At 38.6% G+C, this 21,406-nt stretch overlaps 1 protein-coding gene across 4 annotated transcripts in view; it reads right to left on the bottom strand.

Annotated features, from left to right (window-relative positions):
• Window positions 1-21,406, bottom strand: part of si:dkey-237h12.3 (teneurin-3) — a 143,112-nt gene that overhangs the window by 36,569 nt on the left and 85,137 nt on the right. For 2 of the 4 annotated variants that reach the window (XM_044363709.1, XM_044363708.1), the window contains exons 9-15: window positions 20,960-21,061; window positions 19,656-19,850; window positions 18,349-18,549; window positions 13,119-13,304; window positions 10,229-10,252; window positions 5,071-5,217; window positions 4,309-4,525 (exon numbers count right to left, since the gene is read on the bottom strand). In XM_044363709.1, the coding sequence (XP_044219644.1) occupies window positions 4,309-4,525; window positions 5,071-5,217; window positions 10,229-10,252; window positions 13,119-13,304; window positions 18,349-18,549; window positions 19,656-19,850; window positions 20,960-21,061 (1,072 nt within the window). The remainder of the gene's footprint in view (window positions 1-4,308; window positions 4,526-5,070; window positions 5,218-10,228; window positions 10,253-13,118; window positions 13,305-18,348; window positions 18,550-19,655; window positions 19,851-20,959; window positions 21,062-21,406) is intronic. The other 2 variants (XM_044363711.1, XM_044363710.1) reach the window with 1 other exon arrangement.

Below are 21,406 nucleotides of genomic sequence, written 5' to 3' on the forward strand. Positions count from 1 at the left end.
ATATTAAAAATGGCTAACAAGATTCACAGTTAAATTATCAGTCTGCTAAGTAAAGTCAACTCAGTAAATGAAGTGTACAATATACTCCGCAGTGGGCATATCAAATGAGATTCATGAGTGAAATATTCACAGTATTGTTATCGCTCTGACCTCACTAAATTAAGAATCTCCCCTCACTTGTATTTTCAAGAGGCTGTGATCCGAGCGGGATTTTTCTTGCAAGTACATTTGCTTCCAAAAAAAAAAAAAAAAAAAGAGCCTTTTGTCAGTGTCATACCCGAGTCTTGTGCTCGCTAGCGTGATAAATGTCTGTGGTAATACTTGTGATGAAAGATAATATAAATCAACAAGAATTGTGTTAAAACAAGCTCTTCAACTCAGTTACAGATATTCTCTTGATGTGAGAAGTTGCAAAGCTCAGCGGTTGACGTGTCAAGAGGCACTTTATAGGAATTCATAACAACAAAATGCAATGCTTGAGGCAAACTGTCAGGAAGTAAAAACAATGAAAAGGAATACAAAAAAAAAAAAAAAATCGCCACAGCAGTTTAGAAAGGTGAAGTCATAAATAGTGTAGACGTGAAAAAAAAAACTATTTGAATACAAAAATATGCACAGTCTTCAGCGGTGAAGTCAAGTATTTGTTGAAATCTATGGGGGAAAAAAGATGTCTGCCCCCTTTAAAAAAAAAAAAAAAAGAAGAAGTAGAGGTTTTCTTTTCCACAAGTATTTTTAAGTACATTCATACCTGGTGGTAGCCTAATATAACCTGCCTCCTACTGTTGGCCAAAGAGCAGTGCCATTGGAGCAGGTGGGAGGGTTAAATGCCTCACTTAAGGGCATCTCTGTGGTAGTTAGTCTAGCATGGGAGAGCATTACTCTTTCACTTTCCCCGCATAGATTTACCCTGCTGGCAAATGGATTTGCTTCTGGTCAAAAGGCTCTTCCACCCCCAGCATCCCCTCTCCTGCTTTCACCTAAAAAACCTATATTTTCCTTGGCATTTTTGCTTCATAAATCACAGACATGGGAGGCTCATACATGATTAAAGCCTCAGATATCCTCTGCGATTATTCAACATGACTGCAAGGCCTTCAGGTAAAACTCGCCTCATACTAGTCCCTGCTTCTCATTGCTATATTCTTAAGTGTGAAGTAATTTGAAAAGTCAGTCTTTTGTTTGAAGTCAAGAGGAGATATTTCTGCACGAACGTTTAATCATTCCCCTCTTCTCAACCATAAAGCGGAATTTTAGAAGTGCTTCCTCTGCATTTGTCACTGGTAGGCGAAAAATGTCTCTTTTTTGCCACTTTATCTCCAGGTCATTATGTATACAAACTGAGGGATGGTCAACAGCTTTAGCCTCTCTTTCTTCCCTCCTGCTACAGGCCTGGCACAACCATCTCCCATCCTTTTATTCACCGGCTCCAAGAACAAGGCCACTTAAGAGCTCCGGCGAAGGTTGGCTCTTTCTTCCCTGTGTCTCTATTAATCTTTTGAGAGGCAGACAGATGATACATGAGCCGAACCCCAAACAAACACCAAGTAACACCACCTGCTGAAACCCCAGAAATGAATCATATAATTCATGCATTCTTATCTGTCATTGTCTCATGCCGGCTGTAGAAAAACACCATCTGAAAACCCAATGGGAGACTTGTGTGGGGACATGTGATATGGCTAGGGAACTAGAGGGGGTAGAAAAGAAAAAAAAAACACTAGACCACAACACATGTTTTATTCTCTCTCCCTGTGCTATACAAGGGACAAGTTCACTGCTGAGTCCTGAAACCTGAACGCATACTGAAATCTGCTCCCTTTCTCTTGGCTTACACAATGGCTTCTTAAAAAAATAGAAAGAGAGGAATGACCTCTAACTGTTTCCAATCTCTGTACCGTTAGACATCAGATACTCTACTACTAGACGTAACAGTCATCGCTGCTGTTGGATGTCTTTATTCTTCTCTGGCATTGTTCCAGTGCTTCAGAGTCTTTGTATGCTCTGCCATGGCTGTAAAAAAAAAAAAAATTCATCCTACAGTATAACCTCAAATGAATGTTTGAAAAATATAGGTCTCCAAACAAATTCTACCACTGTTGAATTCTACTTCATTATGTGACTCTTTCAACTCCTCATGACCTCCTTTTTTAATTTCATGTATGCAATGTTTGTCCTGGTAAGATACAGTAAAAGAAAAAGGTAATTTTGTCAAATTTAGTGGTATGCATGTTTGCTGAGCTTCTAAAATGCACCATGATGGTTTTGACTATAAAACTAACTTCGACAAGGAGATAAAAAGGCAAATGAATATTTTGAGCAAGAGAGCTAATGCCTCTGCCAGACATGAAATCGACAGTAAGCTGAAGACAATGAGGATGAGGATTACTGAGAACCCGACTGGGGGGGATTCGCCTCATTCTATATTTTCAGTAAAGCATACTATTTACATAAGGATTACTTTAAACTATTGGAGGAAATATTCCCAAAGCCTTGCGCACACAGTTGGCAATCATTTTCCTCTCCATCAGCCACAAAACAAACGCTGCTCATGATTCTGAACAGATGTGGGAGTGCACTGAGGTTTTGGTGAAAAATATGACTGTCTTCTCAGTTTGTATGCTGATGTAGCCTAGTAGTCTGTTCGTTCGGTAAGGTCTTCCTTTCCTTTATATTTATATCAGAAATTTTTAATGAATGTCTTTACCTTGAATAAACACCTTGGAAATTAAATTCTTTCAACACGTTGAACAAAAATGTTTAGTAACTTTATAAGAAGTCATGAATAAATGAATGAATAAAAAGCCTGTCCTCAAAAGCAAAAGCTTCATTCATGGTCACAAGCCTGTGAACCACAATAAAAACCTATTGTATCTATTGAGACATGCAAAGGTAAATAAATCCTATAACTAAACTTACTGAGGAATTTGAGGGAGATGGCTAAAAATCCAATAGCTACAGTAGCAGCGCTGCTCTGTAGCAGGCTCTACTTATGCACAAATTCTAACATCAGCAAGTTGATGTTTATCAGGTACAATGTTTACCACTTTCATCTTGTTGGTTTAGCGTGTTTGCATGCTAACATTTGCTAATTAGCACTAAACACAAAGTACAGCTGAAGCCAATGGGAATGCCATTAGTTTTGCAGGTATTTGGTCATAAACAAATTGGAAAAATGGAAATATTGATGGTGGTACAAGATGAAAATTTGCAGGATCATCAAGGTTATTACCATGACATTTCATGGCAAATGTCCATACACTAGTTGTCAAGATATTTCTCTAAAAACACAAATGTGAAGCTCATTGTGGCACAAAAAAAAAAAAAAAAAAAATCAGGGAATCCACAAAGTCCTAAGATTCATCCGCTGGGGATCGTGAATTTCAAAAATGTACAAAATCAGTTCAGATTGTTGAGATATTTTAGTCTGGACCAAAGCACAACAGACTGATTGACAGGCTACTAAAATGCTGCTTGCATGGCTAAAAATGAATACTAAGTGACACATTTAACACTCTGTTATCCTACAAAACAGAAAAAAGGACCTTATGACTGATGAAGCTAAAAAAAGATGAAACTGTCATCTAAGTGAAAAATGTATCACATTATGTATCATATTACAGCAGCAATAGGTGTGATTACTATAAATTTCTATAAAAGTAATAACAAATAAATCAAGAAATATATTTACACTTTGTTTGATATTATCATGCAAAACATGCTGGCCCTTTGTAGACTCTCTGTGATGGGCCTGATTTTATGTGGTTTTCTGTTAGAAAGAAAGTTTCTAGAAATAAACTCTTTCTGGCTAATATCAAAGAAAAGTCCACTTAGGTGTGCCAGCCTCAGATATTCAAATATACTGTGTGATGGTTGGCTCGTTGATGATCAAAAAAATTAGGTTTCTCATAGAAGATACACATTAATGTGCAGTGAAAACTGTCTCTTAAGTTAAATGTTTGCTGTGCTTTCTCTTTCCAAAAACCACATGGCCCTGTTATCTCTGTCTAAGAAACAGAGTGCTCGTGTTTTTAAAGATATAAAGACTATTTTTAGCAAGGAATAAGCTCACTCTTGAGCTACTTAATCGTCACTGGTAAAAAAAAAAAAATGCTTATGACAGAGGCACCACTGTAAACACACCTTGTTTACAACTCACAGTGACTGCAAAGACAAAGAGATGTGAGATTCTTTGACGTTTTGGAGTGGCTGCACAAACACAGGTGTCTCTTCCAAACATTAATGAGACAGCAAACAGCTAACGTGATCCAAATAATTAAAGAGCTGTCAGTAATTCATTAAGCCCCTTACCTGCTGTTGAACGGGTTATCCCAGGGTATCACATGGCTGCCGCTGGGACCAATCAAAAAACTGACGCGATCATAAAAGCCTTTCGACATGGGCTGGGCGGCCGACCCTTGACCCTGACCGGCGGTGGCAGCGGGGTCAGGCGAGCCACGACAGTAGGTCTGACCCTGGCAAGAGATTTGAGTGCAGCAGTCTGGGTCCATGCAGTCAACGAGCCCATCTGGAAAACAGGAGGGACAGTCGAGACAGGGAGGGAAAGCTTTGTTGACCTGGATGTGTTAGGGTTTGACAAAAGAAACACGGGAGCATCTCCATTATTGTGAGGAGCTCCAGTGCACACAGATGATTTCTAACGTGAACTTTAGTTCATTAAAGTGACAGCAGAGATCCTGAGCTGACATCAAAGTGTGAACTTTTCCGAAGTATGTCACCTAATATGAACCTCCAAAGTTCTGGGCTTGTTAATTAGACCGATGAGTAGTTTACTAGAAATCCAGCTAGTGGAGTATTAATAAATAGTTTAAACCACAGTTCATAATTGGTCTACTGTATATTTTCAAGCATGCTGTTTAACAGTCTGCTCTGCTGCAACATTTGCATATTCTTTCTAGTTATGTTTTATGTATGATTGATTTGTTTTGTTTGTTTGCACTGTCACCGAGGAGCCACATCAAAGCCAGTTTTCTATCTTGCGCAATAAGAGCTGCACACTCACTTTTTCCGGAGCTAAAAGACTATTTGTACGAGGCTTTTACTCCTTCCTACCTCCCTCGTTATCCTTGCCATCTGAGCAGAGCGTTTCGGTCGCTACATCACATCCCAGCCCTCTCCATCCTGACTGGCAGATGCAGTGCCAGACGTTCTGATCCAAGACGCACCTCCCGTTGTTGTTGCACAGCCCGGGGCAGCCGTCTGTCAACACAACATGTACGTGTCAAGCAGCTGAGCGAGTCAGAACAAGGAAATCAGGAGGAGAAAGGGAGGGGGGAAGACAAGAGCGAAGGGGGCATAGTATAAAGTGGACAGGGGCAGAGGAGGGACAAAAATGATAAAAGACAGTATTGAGTGAACATACAGTACAATACACCTCTGACATGACTGGGGATGTGGGGGGAGGGTGTGAGGCGTTACTGTCGTTTCACATGAGTTTCAGGGGCATGTACAGCCAGACTGAAAAGTAAAGTGTATGGGATAGAAGAGGGGAAACTTGCTGATATTGTGAATGCATGTCAGCAGTGGTGGAAAGTAAATAAGTACATTTACTGAAGCACTGTACTTAAAAACTACAGTTTTGAGGTACTTGTACTTTACTGGAGTATTTCCCTTTTATGCTCCTTTATACTTCTACTCCACTATATTTCAGAGGGACATACGGTATTTAACTTTCTACTCCATGACTTTTTTGCAGCTTTAGTTACTAGTTACTTTCAGAAGAAGATTTCACACAATGGACAATATAACAAGCTTTTAAAATACAACACATCGTAAAGATTAAACCAGTGGTTTCCAGCCATTTTGGCCTTTGATGTCTTGCAAAAAGCAGTGTGTAGGCAGGTCACATTTTGAATGTCTATGAGTTGTTAACAGCTCCTTCAAATAGTGATTTTTTCCCTCTAAACTTCCCACATGGTTTCATTTCAATAAATGTTCAAATGATACAATATTTCACCAAAAATCAAAGATTAGAGAGAAAGTCAAAAAGTCAAAAAGTCAAAAAAAATTTTTATCAAAACTTTGTTTTTTCCTATTTCCTCTCCCGTTGGTCATCTTGCAACACCTCAGATGTATATTGTGACCCTCTGGAGGGGCCTAATCCTAATAAGACGAAACTAGCTAACTGTATATAAAGTATTTCAAACCTGATCCATGTCGAGCAGCTACAACAGTAAAATGCTGCTTACACATTGAGTACTTGAGTACTTTTCGTCTTTTAACTTCTGATTTCCTGTTACTGGACTACTACGCCATTAGACAAAAATGTCTTAACTAGATGTGTCCATCTGATAGTGCTGTAGCTAAATTTAAGGAAAAGAATCCATCAGCATTTAATTCAATGCTATGTCTCAATACAACAGAGGACTCTTATGTGCCTCCCAAATTGATCGTCTTGTTGATAGTGCTGCAGTCTCACTGCAAATGACACTCAACTCTATTGCCCCTTTAAAAAAGAAGATAATAAAACAAAAGAGGTTGGCTCTATTGTATAAATCCTGAACCCACAAATTAAAGCAAACATTGAGAAAACTTGAAAGGATATGGCGTTCCACCAAATTGGAAGAATTTTGCTTAGTCTGGCAAGATAGTCTTAAAACATAAAGGAAGGCCCTCTTTAACGCCAGAGCTGCCTATTACTCATCATCAATAGAGGAAAGTAAAAACAGCCCTTTTCAGCACTTTGACCAGGCTGACAAAGAGTCATAACTCTATCGATCCATGTATTCCTATGGCTCTCAGTAGTAACAACTTCATGAGTTTCTTTTAGTGATGAGATTCTAGCTATTGGAGATTAAATTCATCACCTACTGCCCTTAACAGGCACTGATTTATCCTCAAACACAGGAACCTTAGAAACAGTTGCAAAACCTGATATATATTTGGAGTGTTTTTCTCCAATCGACCTTCCTGAACTAACTCTAACGATTTCTTCATCTAAACCATCAACCTGTCTCTTAGACCGCATCCCAACAAGGCTGCTTAAGGAAGTTTTACCCTTAATTATCACTTCTTTACTAGATATGATCAATCTGTCTTTAGTTACAGGCTATGTACCGCAGTCCTTGAAAGAAGCTCTTCTTAAAAAGCTTATTCTTGATCCAACTACAGACCTATATCTAACCTTCCCTTTCTCTCTAAGATCCTTGAGAAAGCAGTCGCCAATCAGTTGTGTAACTTTATACATAACAATAGTTTATTTGAGGATTTTCAGTCAGGATTTAGAATGAACCGTAGCACAGTGACAGCACTGGCGAAAGTTACAAATGACCTCCTTACTGTATTGGACAAAGGACTTCGCTCTGTACTTGTCTTGTTAGATCTTAGTGACGCATTTGACACCAATGACCATCACATCCTATTACAGAGACTGGAGTATTTAATTGCTATTAAATGAACTGCATTAAGCTGGTTTAAGCCCTGTTTATCAGATCGATATCACAAGATTCTGTGCTTGGACCAGTACTATTCTATATATATATATATATATATATATATATATATATATATATATATATATATATGCTTCCTTTAGGTAATATTTTAAGGAAACACTCCAGAAATTGTCATTGTTATGCAGATGGTACCTAATTATATGTATCAATCAATGAAGCCATAAGAAACCAATCACTTAACTAAACTTCAAGCATGCCTTACGGACATAAAGTCCTGGATGACCTGCAATTTTCTGCAATTAAACTCAGACAAAACCGAAGTTACTGTGTTTCGCCTTAATCACCTTAAAAACACAATTTTAATGACATGGCTACTCTTGAAGGCATTAATACATGTAACTAATTTGGCATCTTCCCCATAGTTGTTGTGCTTTCTTGTTTTACAGATGTCTGTGGAGCTGCGGCTATGGACCAGTTACTGCCCGCATGGTCCTGCTTGATGCCCAATGCTATTACTATTATTATTAGTCATATTTCTATTATTATCATTATTGTTGTTATTATTATCATCTCTGTTGCTGTGCATCTCTGTGTCTCTCTTGCTCTCTTTGTCTCTCCCTTCTCCCCCTCCCTCCTCTCTCACAACAACTGGTCAAGGGAGATGGTGCCCACCTAGAGCCCAGTTGTGTTTGAGGTTTCTTCCCCTTAAAAGGGAGTTTTTCCTTGCTGCTGTTGCCAAGTTTTTGCTCATGGGGGAATGTTGGGTTTCTGTGAATTAAAGAATACAGTCTAGACCTGCTCCTCTGTATATGAAAAGTGCCCTGTGATAACTTCTTTTGTGATTTGGCACTATATAAATAAAATTGGCTTGACTTGTGCAGAGTCCACCAGGGATATGGGGATGAACAGAAACCTATACTTTTGCTCTTCCCATACCTATTTTCCAATGTACACAATCTACATGCCCCGGGTCACCTACGTCCCCAGAGCGTAGTACATCCTAAGTGGAGCAGAGTGTAAATCAGTCTCAGTGGGAGATGTATCTATGTCATACTTTAGCTTGTATAGAGTACCTAGGTCCCGACTCAATATACAAGTAGGTGAACTATTCCCTAAAAGGGAAGATAGTTACTGCTAGACCCAAGGATTGATATAACGAAAAATGAAAAGGGAAAATCCGCTCACCTAATAAGATATAGTCACAATCATCTGAAGACAAATACAACTTCTGGATCAAAAAGAAATATTCTCTTTTATTTGAGTATTTCAATATAAGTGCTGTAAATTTCAATGATGTCACACAAAAAGATCTAAACCTAATGCGACCTTCCAGAGCAGCACTCACTTTCTCCTCTTTTCTCGCTTTTATATCATGCAACAAGAGTTGCGCTATGCCCTAGTTGGTAACATGATATGAAAAAGGAGACAGGTCATCTTTCTGGAAAGGACCTCTTTTTTCCTCTTTTTTCCCCCCACACAGTGCAGGTTATAATGTAACACACACAAGGCAAGTTGTGACCTTGAATTAAAGCAGGCTGTAACTGGTTTAAACACATTCACTTTTCTTCTGAAGAAAATCACTCAGAGCATAAACGCAGGGTTAATAAAGTTCAACAATATCACTAAGAGGATACAAGGGGGTTATTACAATTCAATAAAATCACTAAGGATACAACAGAGGTATTATAGTTTACTGCACTAAACGCTAAAGCTGTGTGTGAAAAACACTTCATTTAACTGAGATGTGAATGAAAACAAATGAAAAAAATGCGAAACAAATAACTCTGGCATTAAGTACATTTAGTTTATAAGGCCCTGGACTAGAGTTCATTCTTCCTGGAGGTGCCATCCTTAACACTTGACTTTTTTTTTAATAGGTTAAGTACATTTTGCTGCTAATACTATATAATAATATAATATGTACTCTTACTTAAATAGGATTTATCATGCAGGACTTTTACTTATAATGGAGGAGTTTTACATTCCTGGCATTGGTATTTTTACTTAAGTAAAGGTTCTGAATACTTCTTCCACCACTGCATGTCAGTGCTGTTGAGTTAAATCCACATCACAGTTTTGGAGCTTTTTGTGTTTAAATCAAAGTTTGAATTATTCTTTTTTTTTGCTCGTTTGAATGATTTATATTCTGGTTGCGTGATTCCTTAAAGTGTAATTTTTAAGTCAGCAGCTGTCTTTGAGTAAAATCCATAAAATTTGGGATTTCTTTTGTATCTGAATCAAGATTTGAAGGACTCTTTGTGAGTTCAAAGTTGCACAAATCCCATTTAAGAGTCTGAAAATCAATGGCTGTCTTAGAGGTTCATGGCTGATGTCGGAAAATAATCAAAGTTGGAATAGCCCATTGCAGATGTTAGAAATACTCATGTGAAGTAACGGCAACATCAAAGGAAAAAGGAGGTATATATGTAAATAGGGGGAGAAGTGTGGGGAAGAAGGGGAAGGATCCAGAGTCTCTACATTTACAGAAAACAGAGCACTTGCTGCCAGATCGCATTCCTTCTAGTGGAGGGTGAAGACAAGTAGCCGAAACATGACTAAACCACACCAGTTTGGGCGTTTAATCTGGCAGACACAGGGAATTAAGACAGGGGGAGAAGGGACCGTGGAGTCTGTGTGAGACTGGTTAAGACGGACAGGAGATGAGGGGACATATTGGGGGGAGCAGGATCACAGCAGAAACATTATGATCGACTCGGACATAGAACAGGTGTATAAACGCCGTGCTAGGAAAGACAGAGAGCAGGGAGGGATTGTTTGTGACAATCTCCCTTGGGGGGGGTAGTGGTTCAATTTACCTTTATATCCTATCTTGACTGCTCCTATTACACAACCGAGGAAAGGGAAACATTTGGAAAAGAAAATTACTTATCTCTGTGGTGGCAGAGAGCTAAGACTGACAAACACATTTACTTATAACTTACAGGGAGCACAAAAAGTAGAAACGGTTGCTGGCATAAAGCTGATGTACCTGCCAACTTGGTTTTATATATTAGGAAAATTAAGCTTTACAGGTATTTTTTCCCGAAGATTATCGTTGTCTTCGCCAGCGGTGAAGGTAAAGCACGTTTTCAGCTTCTGCTCTAATTTCAATCTCTGTACTGTGTATATAAATTACAGTCGTTGCGGTGATTGAGCTGAATAGCTAATACTAAGCATGAGTGACAGGATATGACTACTGATATTACTGAATGTGCGAGCTCACCCATCTTTTTTTTTTTCTTACCAGAGTTCAATTTAAGTCACAGGCAAAATAAAGGCGTTCAACTGGATCAGAAAAAAACATCTTGCATGAAAAGTATAATTCTCAAGCAAAGTGAAAAGTGTTTTTTTACCTGATACTCTGGAATCCAGGGCTATACATGTAAGCCAAGAGGGAGTTGGAGAGAGACAGATAGGTAGGCAGACAGGCATACAGACATAAAATAGAAAAGAGAACGGATATAAGTAGGAGTTAGGAAATGCAAATAGAAAAAAGAAGAACAAGTAGAAATTTGCTTTTAGAGAGAGAGAGAGAGACAAAGAAATGCAAATAAGGAAAAAAAAAAAAAACAAGTAGAAAATTGGTTTCGGAGAGAGACAGACAAAAGAGACAGAGGCTGCAGATTTAGAGGAGTGAATTAACAGTTTAGTTACAGTAAAGGAAAAAAAAAATATCCAGTGTTTGACAAACTTAATAATGAAGATGTTAATTAAAGCAGGAAGTGATTAATCCGAATTATAGAAGCCTCTGTGGTCAGAATCACCACATTTTTCTGTAAAAAAGTGTCTTGGATGATGCTGATGATATTTCTGTCCATAGGAAGCAACATGAATTAATTCAGCATCTGCAGCATAGTAAAATATTCATTGTTAACACTCTCCATCTGCTTTGCTTCGCCAAAAGCAAGACACTAACAGGCTAAAACAAAGAAGAACACACTGTTTCTCTTGATATCGGAGTGTTATAACAGTCTTTGTTTTCAAACTACATGAGCCAGTTTCATCTTGGTCTGCTTCAAAACATTTTACTGTCTACTTGTCAAGAGGTATGTAGGCTCACCCTCACTCTAATATGAATGCATCATGAAGCAGAATACTTAAGTTTGTCTTTTTTTTTTTTTTTCCCCAATTTGGCCGTCATTTCCACTTCAGTGATTTCAGCAACTGCACGGCAATGAACCAACAGAACACTAAGATGAATCGAAAACACCTTAGTGGTAAAATGCAGTGCTGAGAAAGCGCTGACAATGGGTTAAGCCTTGCATATAAAACAGGATCTAGATGCTTGTGACAAAAGAATGGCCAAGGAAGTCTTCTATTCAAGCTCTGGCCATGTAATGTGATTAAAAGGTGCTTTGTGCAAATGGCAGTTATTCAGGGTTTGAAAGATAAAATAAGCTCCCAGTTCTCCAAGAAAAGGTAACGCGCTACCTATTCATCCCCGCTGCATCCAAAGCAAGGAGTTACATTCCTGACGGGAGCCTTAAACAGGAGGAAAGAAAAAAGAAAATGGATGGTGCACAGTTGGCTCTGAGGAGGGAAACATTAATAAGATCAGGAATGTGACCCCTCCAACAACTCCCTCACTGCAATCTCCTCTCCCCTCAGAGATGGATCAGCGCTGTGGACGGGGGATTGCTGATGAGGGAACTTGTAAATACATAATTAGGGCTGAATACTTTGGAGTGCCAGATCTTTGTTTCACAGGGAATATGTCGTCATTGAGTGGCTGGAAATGACACTTAGGGGAATGCTGTTTGATGCGGCGTGTCAGGGTTTAACTACAGGACCTTTGACAGGGGGTAAGGTGTCGAGGAAGTCTGAGTTAAAGGTCAATAGGAAGCGACATCTCAGAACTCATTACCCTCATTAATGCCAGGTGAAGCACCGCCATTTCAGAAAAATGATATTCCAAAGAGGCCTACCCATGGCTTTTCAGCTCCCTAAATACCTGCCCTTGACTCACTAATACAGGAGCATCACTTCAGCAGTCTACAAGGTGGAATATCTAAATGGATGATAGAACAATTACAAAGTTGAGGTGCAGTGCTGCAAAAAGAAATAGATTTTACAAAGAGAGCAGAAAATTAATGTGAAAAGCCAGGGAAATACAACATTTCTGTTTAGTGGGAGAGATGCTTAACTTTTTTAATTAAATTCCATAAAGTAGTCTAAAGTCTTGCTTCTATCAATGGTCACAATACAATATTAGTTTTAAGTCATACCCAGTTCAAGAAAATCTTCCACATTTCTTGGTTTTGGATAGCTCTTTGTGAAAAAAAAGGCTCACTGCTGCACAAAAAGGATTGAATTTCATGTTGCCCGAAGCAACAACAGTGGTTTGCTTGCAAAAAAAAATGGGAAAAGACTATTAATGCATTTAAAAGTAGTCACCATTGCTGATCAATGCTGAGAAAAAAAATAGAAGAATGGAAAAAAAAGACAAAGGTGCCACAAAACTAACTACAATATTTTAGCAGTGTCTGTGAAATGCAGTACAAAAACACCACATTTGACTTCTAAGCGCCGGAAATACCACCAGAAACTATTTATCACTAGTTTGTCATGAAAAGTTACTTGTTTGCACTGAAAATACTGAAACTCCAAAGTTGCTCTTTGAAGACTGCCCATGAATACATTTCCCCTGCAGTCCATGCCCTTCTGTCAAGTGTGTGTAGGTGTACAGCGTGTGTCATCGTGGCTCACCGATGGTGCAGTGTTCACCGGTCCAGCCCTGGTGGCAGTCACACTTGCCCTCCCTGCAGACTCCGTGGTCGATGCAGCGTGGGTGACAGTCCCTCTGCTCACATTCCGGCCCTGTCCAGCCTTCCTCGCAGTGACACACACCACTGATGCACGATCCATGGGGACCACAGTCCACCACACACACCTCTGTTGCGAAGGAAAAAGCCATGGAGACATATAGCTTTTGTACCGAGAAAAGTTGCTTTTTTCTTCTGTACTAGTGTATTTTTGTATTCTGTATAGACACATCTGCCACTACTGAAAAATGCTCTGATGTCTGCTGGAAATGTTAGCTCTCTTGGTTAAAGTGGACCAAAAAGTTTAACTGTAAACAGCACATGTTTTGAACTTAATTATTCAAAAAAAAAAAAAAGTGTTATAAAAATGTGAAAATATTTGAAAAAAGATAAGCAATCTGAGGAGACTCAAAATTACTGCTAACCATTTGCATAGCAAAGCTTTAGAAGTTTTTTTTTTCTTGGTTTTTTTTTTTTTTTGATTAGCCTTTACTGCTTTCTTTTGCTTTTTGGATTAAAATGGGCATTTAGTGTACACAATTATTTTCTTAAATTTGGCATATGAATTGTCAAAACTGTGAAACTTCGAAGGAACAGAATCCCTAAATCAACTTTAATTCTGCTGCCACTTTGCCAAAATACACAATAAAAAGCTGAGAGAGATAAATCTTCCTCCAAAAAGTATCATGTTAACCTTGATATATGGTGGCATTCGTTTTATCGGTTCAGGTGATAATAAAGTCACTCAATGTCTTAGTCTTCTCCACAATAGAGCACAGCAACAATGCAGTACTCTCAGATAACCAATTCATAATGAGTGTATGTTTCAGTTCACATTGAAGAGATAAAACTTTAAACAGAACATCACAAAGAAACACACTCTGCATTTTTGTCGGGCATTATGAAGGCAGATGGATGATATCTGAATTAGTTTGGATCTATTTTATGTAAAAATGTACGCAGCAGCAAATTCTGGAGGACTTTATTTTAATTAGCTTATCAGCAAACGGGTCCAATCAGTGTAACAACCACTTTTTTCCCATCTAAAATGACATCAAAGCTTATCTCACAAAATGTAAGTATTTCTCTGAATAAATACCCTGGAATAATAGAAAAGACATTCTTCCATGCACATGCACATGCACAAGCAACACGGGCTATTGTGTCATTTTTATTTTCCCATTTTAAGTCATCTTTATCAAAGTCATTTCATAGACCACTTTATTTTCTCATGTGTACAGAAGTCCTAGAATGAAACAAAACCTGTCATCACTCAAAAAGTCTAAATTCAGAGCACAAGAACAGTAAAGCACAGACATTACTTTGTGCATCTAAAAAATTTCGAAACAACCACTTTTCGGGTTTCTTTTCAGGTTTTACATATTCTCAAAGCTCATTTGCATGGCTCTTGGCAGACTGAGGCGAGGGTTATGAATTTAAGCAGGTTCTTGTGTCTGAACTTTGATAGATGTTAGATCAACATGTTTTTCTTCAAGTACGGAAAGCATTGGAAACAGCAGAGCAGCTGTTATGAATCCGTGTTATCTTCAGAAAAGCAAATTCAAATGATTGAATTCATGGGTGGTAAGTAAATCAGCGTGTACCGGGCTAAAGCTAACGCTCAACAAGCTGTGGCTGCTCTTGTGTGAGAATAAGAAATGTTCATTTACTGGAACCAAGAGCGTCTATCAAAGCTGTTGAACAGAAGAGCCATAAAGCTTTCCACTGTGACAATAGCCGTCAGTGTACTGGAAGAAAGTAGCTCAAGTATGTCCTCAGACTTTAAGTGACTCGATGCTCCAGGAAATGCATATAGCCACATAACTGAAAAGTTTGTGACTTTTGAAAACTTGGTGTAGCCTGCAAGGAAAGCATATTAGCCAAGAGACATCATTCTGCCGTTCAAAATATACTAAGTCATGGATAAAAGATCTCCTAATTTTGTTCATGTATTTTTATTATTTTTTAAGCTAATCCACCCCCACTGCTATATCCACATTCATCCCCTTTTACTGAGGCTCTTTTAACTGTCTGTTTCCAGTTCTCTGAATAGAGATTTTCTTCGATTGAGAGACCTTGGATGGTTCTGATTAAGTCGAGCCAACACTGTAGAATATTAAGCATGCCTCTGGAGGGGAGTCATTCGATTCCAAAGGGATACCTCCTTCCCATAGAATCTATGCAATCAATTTTTCATTAGTGCAAAAGTGTTTATCTGCCTTTAACATGCCCCTGACTCAAGCTGGATAGGGGTTGTGGGCGGTCGATCCATGCTATGTGCTTGTTAATTAAAGTTTATTTAATTGAAGAAGAACTGCAGCATTAATTAAGACGGACTCCTCCACCCACCCAGGTGGGTAAACTCTCTAACTTTTGGACTGCGCCGAGGCCTACGTCGTCAGTTCTGCTATCGACAGGCCCCAGATATCTTGCTGAGTGAGAGGATTATGTCTGGAATTTCGAATGCTTTAACAGAATAACAAATTACTTCTCTTTAAAAAAGAAAATAAAGGGAGACACAAAAGGAAAAAAAAAAAATCCCTGTTCACCAAAACAATCATTCTTTCTTCTTGGGCACCGACCAAACTGGCTGCATGCTGCTTAAAAAGGTCCACCACACATCTATCATCTCAAACATACCATCCAGCCTCCTTATGCTTTAATTTTCACTTGAATTTCAGCCAAGGAAAATACATTCAACAGTCTTTAATACTGACAGACACAAACTGCAACTTCTGCTTTTAATTGTTCGACTCAGTATAGCCATTGTGTTTTACTCTAGGTTCAGCACACAGAGAATGAGTCTATTCTGAGGGGGGAAACAGCGCATAAATCACCTGAATCGCAGGCGCAGATAACAGATAGGAGGGGCCAGCCTTTGAACTAACATGTCACCTACCTGTGTTGAAAGGCAAACCCTCTGAATAACAAATTAAGAGGCTCTGCCGCAAGCAGATGGGAACACACGATTGTCTCCTTCTCCTCTAGAAAACCTGAAGCTGGTGTAAAATAAACTGGCATTTTTTTGGAAAAGGTTCTGAACAAATCTATTAGGTCTATTTTAAAATGAGACACATCGGTGATACTTATCAAGACGAACATGTCGGGTCGCACAAGATTAATGTGTGGAGTCAAAGCTTTGCTGTTACCATATGTTGTGTTTCAAATCAACACGTGCTACAAGTGTTGATTACCAAACTTTAATGGTGTGATCACACTTACAGTATGATTTATTTATTCCAAAAAAAATTAAGCTGTTGCCTTTCTGTAATTTGGACATTTAGCTTGAAACTACCAAACTGCAACCAAATTAAGGCTTATAAATGTATGTATGTCAGAAATGATCAATATTAGTCCTTTTGACTTAAACCAACTAAATGGACTTAGTTTTTAATTTTTAATTTTAAATTGAACTTCTCTGATGAATATATACTGTAGTAAAGAACATAAACTGCAAAAAATGAATACGAGCAGCAATTCAGACTGAAGTTTGCTCTTATTTTCACCCTTTCTTAAGTTATACAACACTTTCCAAGCCTGAGTGACTGCTGGCTATCAGATGTCAACATCTGCCTCCCTATACCCGTGAAAGCTTTTTTTTGGAGGGTTAGGGGTTGTTTCCTGGAGTCAGTTCAGATTACTTTCTTACTCCAATTTGGACAGGAACTGAGACTTTTTTAGACATGTTAAAGTGTTCGTGTTGTGCCAACAGACACTGAATTTTGTTGTTCTCTGGTGGACAGATGAATCAAATTAAAAGCTCTACACACGTATGAAGAGATCCTCATCCTCATGAGAAGACTTTCTTGTCATTGTGGCCTTCTTATATTAATGAAATATATGACTTGTACCCCCATTTTACTGAAGTAAAACTTTACTGAAGGTGATGTAGGAAAGATGTAACATAAAGCTCATAAAACTCAGCGCTGCTTGTAATATAACATACACTGCACATCATAGCTCTCGAGATGAAAAACTTGAGTCAGTCAGGCTCTCATTCATCATCTCTGGAGAAAATGCAGAATATGAATCAGTAGGACATCACAAATTAATAATTTTGGTTCCTTCGTGTGCACTGTGGGGAGAAAGCTGAAGAATACTGATTCGACTGTCTGTACTATTCAAAGAGTTTAATTTCAAATTGTGACATATTAATTTAGGAAAACAAATTGCCCTCTAAAGTTCACTAAATTGTATTTCAAAAATACAGATGATTAATTGTGATTTTTTTTTTAATTGTTAAAACTTAAAGCATATACAACATTGCTTTCCTTGATATTTAGAGTTTTATTTGAATAAGTTTAGTTGAATAATTACTCCTTAAGTTTCTTAATAAGATACCAACATGCAGACACATTGTGCTCTTTACTTCAACCTAAAACTTGGTAATAAAGGCTTATACATCTGCTGTTGTGGACACCTGGTGCTGCAGTGTCTGTGCACAGCAAGAGGGGTTTGTTTGGAATAAACACAGAAAGAATTTGTTGCCAGTTACTTGTTAGTGAAACTCAAACTTCATCCACAAAAACAGCAAAAAAAAAAAAAAAAGACAAAAGAACAGACTGTTTGCAAGGATTTGTTAGTTCAGTACAAACAACACTGTGCAAATGGCATTCAGAAATGAATGAATTAATAAAATGTAAGACCTTTTAGATTACAACTCTAAGTAGCTTAATATGTCCTTTGATTCGATTAAAGCCAATGTGAAGAATTTGAACATGTCCAACTATGTTATCCCCAGTGGTGGTATAAGAAAAGAAGACACCAGGATTATCACACTTTTCTATACACAAAATGTATGACTTCAGAATACTATTAAAAAAGCCTATAATCACATTACAGCTGAATTGATTAATTGAAGTCAATCGACAGAAAATGACTCGGCAACTATTTTGATAATCAATTAATCAGTCATTTTCAAGTGATAAAGCTGAACATTAATTCCAGCCTCTCAAATGTCTTATGTGATTGTTATTTAAAATATTATGGTTTTGGACTGTTGGTCGAACAAAACAAGTGATTTAAAGATGTTACCTTGACACCTCACATTTTTCACAAAATTTCAGACGTCTCATTGACCAAACGATTAATCAAGAAAATAACTGGCAGATTAATTGATAATTATAATAATCCTTAGGTTTAAGTGAGCAGAAGAAAGTGAAATGTGTTCTGACCTATGGAGCAGTCGGCCCCCTTCCAGTTGGCCTCACAGATGCAGGTTCCTGAGTCGGTGTTGAAGGTGCCGTGACTGGAGCACTGCTCTGGACAAGTGCTCTTCAGGATCTCACAGCTGATCCCTCCCCAGCCTGGGTTACAGTGGCACTCACCATGATGACAGGCTCCATGACCGGAGCACGTTGAGTCCACACAGTCCACTGAGGACACACAGTTAGGACGACAGCGATGTCAGTTAGACAGGATATCAAACCTACTTATTTACTGCGGCCACTTTGACTCTGCTAACAGCCAAAAATCATTTTTAGAGGGGAAGTGGGTCAGTGCCAGATGATGGCTGGTGAGCCACAGCTGATTTTTTTTTTTTTTTTGCAGTGTTTAGTGGTGGCCGGTAGTAATTTTCCACCCTATGTTCAACTAGCTCCTCTACGGTATATTATAGGGCACTTCCAATATACTGACAGCATAATTATGCTCCATTATAGGCACTAGGAAAAGGGGCATAATTAGTGTCTCGACAGATATAATCAATTACTATTAACAATTTGCAAATCAACTTGCTGATCTAGGTTAATAATTGGCAATTATGACCAACATAATCAACCCATTACTAACAAGGGATAATTTGCAACAACTTTATTGTGCTTCCTCTGGAGCTGGTTGCTCTGTGCATCTCCATGTTTGGACACTGACAATGATTATTTACCTGAACCTATTTATAAAACCCTGATATGCAAGTTTAAAATTACAAATGTGACCTCCTCCTGTGTTCCCATATTTCTTCACTTCAAAGAAAACCACAATATATTCATTTAGTGAACTCAATAGCTTTTTACATGAAAGGTCAACAACCTGCACGTGTAAATCTGAGCTGATAATTGCCTTTTGTCTGCATGTGGATCAATAAAGTTAAATGTACTGAAGTGAAGGGGGGGAGATGGAAAAGGTTGACAAGAAAGAAGCAGCTCCTTCCCTATAAACGGAGGAACAGATGCCATTGACTGATCGATTTTAACAGGTGTCTTCAACTGTGGAGCGTTCCAATAGGTGACTGCATCAACGGACCCCGCACAATCTGTTCCAGCGCATAGCCAACATTCATGTGCTCTGAACACTAAGAGTGACTTAATTTATACACACACACTATCAATAACAACATCCAAAGCATTATCTGCTTGGCGGAGTTGAAAACACTGATTGTTTCACCAATGGACTATGTCGATCCCCCTTGAGCTTCACATAGAAATATGTTCCATCTAGCTGCTGCAAATCCAATGGGGAGATGCTGTGTTTTTCTTTCATTTACCTTGTTCACAGTTGGTTCCTTTGTGGCCAGTGTTGCACACACAGTTACCCGCCACGCATAGTCCGTGTCCCCCACATTGAGGATCGATACACTGGGAGGAAGGTACGTCACACTCCGTGCCCTTCCAGCCGCTGTAGCACTGACAGCGCCCCCTGGTGTACTGCCCGTTACCGCTGCACAGGACTGGACAAGCAGCTGAAGATACACATGACATAACTACTGTAACTGTGGTCCATTTTTAAACTTGTTTGTTGCAGACCTTTGTAAAACTCACAGTTACAACAGGGTATGATTCCTCTTTGGTCTGCTCACCCAAATCTCTCCATACAGATAGCTTTGGTTTTCTTTGTCCAGGTTTTGACATATCCATCTCTTCCATTTCTTCTCCCCCCACTCCCCAATATGATGGAGGAGAAAGGGAATTTCTTTTGTGGTGCTTGAAGCATTTAAAATTTACATATAAACAAGACATTGAGTCTACACCCATAGGGGCTCTGTGAGGCTGTAATTTGGCATAGAGTTGCTTTGCTAGATTTTCAGCTTTAGCATGCTGGCATGCACAACAACATGATGATGTTTGTTTACATGTTCACCATCTTAGGTTAGCGTGTTAACGTGCTTACATTTGCTAATTATCAGAAATACAAAGGCTGATGGAAATATCATTAGCTGGCAGGTATTTGGTTTTCAACCAAGTATTGGACAAATTAATGATGGTGGAGTTAAAACTACAAATGCAGATCATTGAAGTCAGTAGGATTCATTCTCTGGTGATCAAGAATGTTTATTGAAAGTGTCATGGCAATCTATCCAATAGTTGATGAAATATTCCATTTTGGACCAAACTGTAATATTTAGCCTAACTAAATATTTTCATAGCAATGTCAGACAAGCAACTGTTGCTCTGGATAATCTACGCAACAAGCTGTAACAGTTTTCATGGAGACTATTTCTTTGGTTCAAAGTTGTTGCAATTAAATAGCAAGGTCCGTGGATTAGTCAGAATTACCAGGACAGTGTTTGAACAACTTGACAGCAATGTTTGTTGTCTTCTACAAGGACAAAGTACAAAGGACCCTTTTCAATGCTGTGATCACCATGAACGATTGAATTCATCCTCATTGTGTTGGAGTGGCAGCAGAAATCTTAGGAATTCCAAGACCTAGGCAAATAAAAGCAACTCTATATGCATGAATAGATACCACTAGAAGTTAAGGGAGATTCTTTTTTGTTATTTGGATGAGCTGAGCATTTAAGCCATGAGCTGAGTGGACAGTAAAGGAGTATAAAAGCTGAATAATTACCTCTGGAACAGTACGGCCCTATGAATCCTGGGAAGCAGTGACACGATCCTGCTACACATTCTCCGTTCCCATAACAGTTGTGTGTGCACTCTGTGACAGATTCTGTGGGTACAGCATAGCAGTGTGCAAGTCCAACTATTAATAACTCATCAGATTGTCATATGAGAGCAAATATGAAAGACCTCCTTAATATAACATTTGACTGTACAGTTCATGAAATTCTGTGAAACAACCACAACTTTTCCTTTTCCCCCTGCATGAATCTAGGGGTTTTTAAGCATCTCTTATCTGCACTACTCGTATCAGGCATGGCATACATTTACAGCTATTTGTCCATGTCCCACTAAGGTCTAAGCCTCCATAACATGTATGCTGCAGTCCGACTGTTCACATCTAAGCCATGTTGAGTAAAAGCCACACAGGCATTTTAAATTAGACCAAATAATT

Source organism: Thunnus albacares, chromosome 10 (genome assembly GCF_914725855.1).
Source record: "Thunnus albacares chromosome 10, fThuAlb1.1, whole genome shotgun sequence".
NCBI classification, from domain to species: Eukaryota; Metazoa; Chordata; class Actinopteri; order Scombriformes; family Scombridae; genus Thunnus; species Thunnus albacares.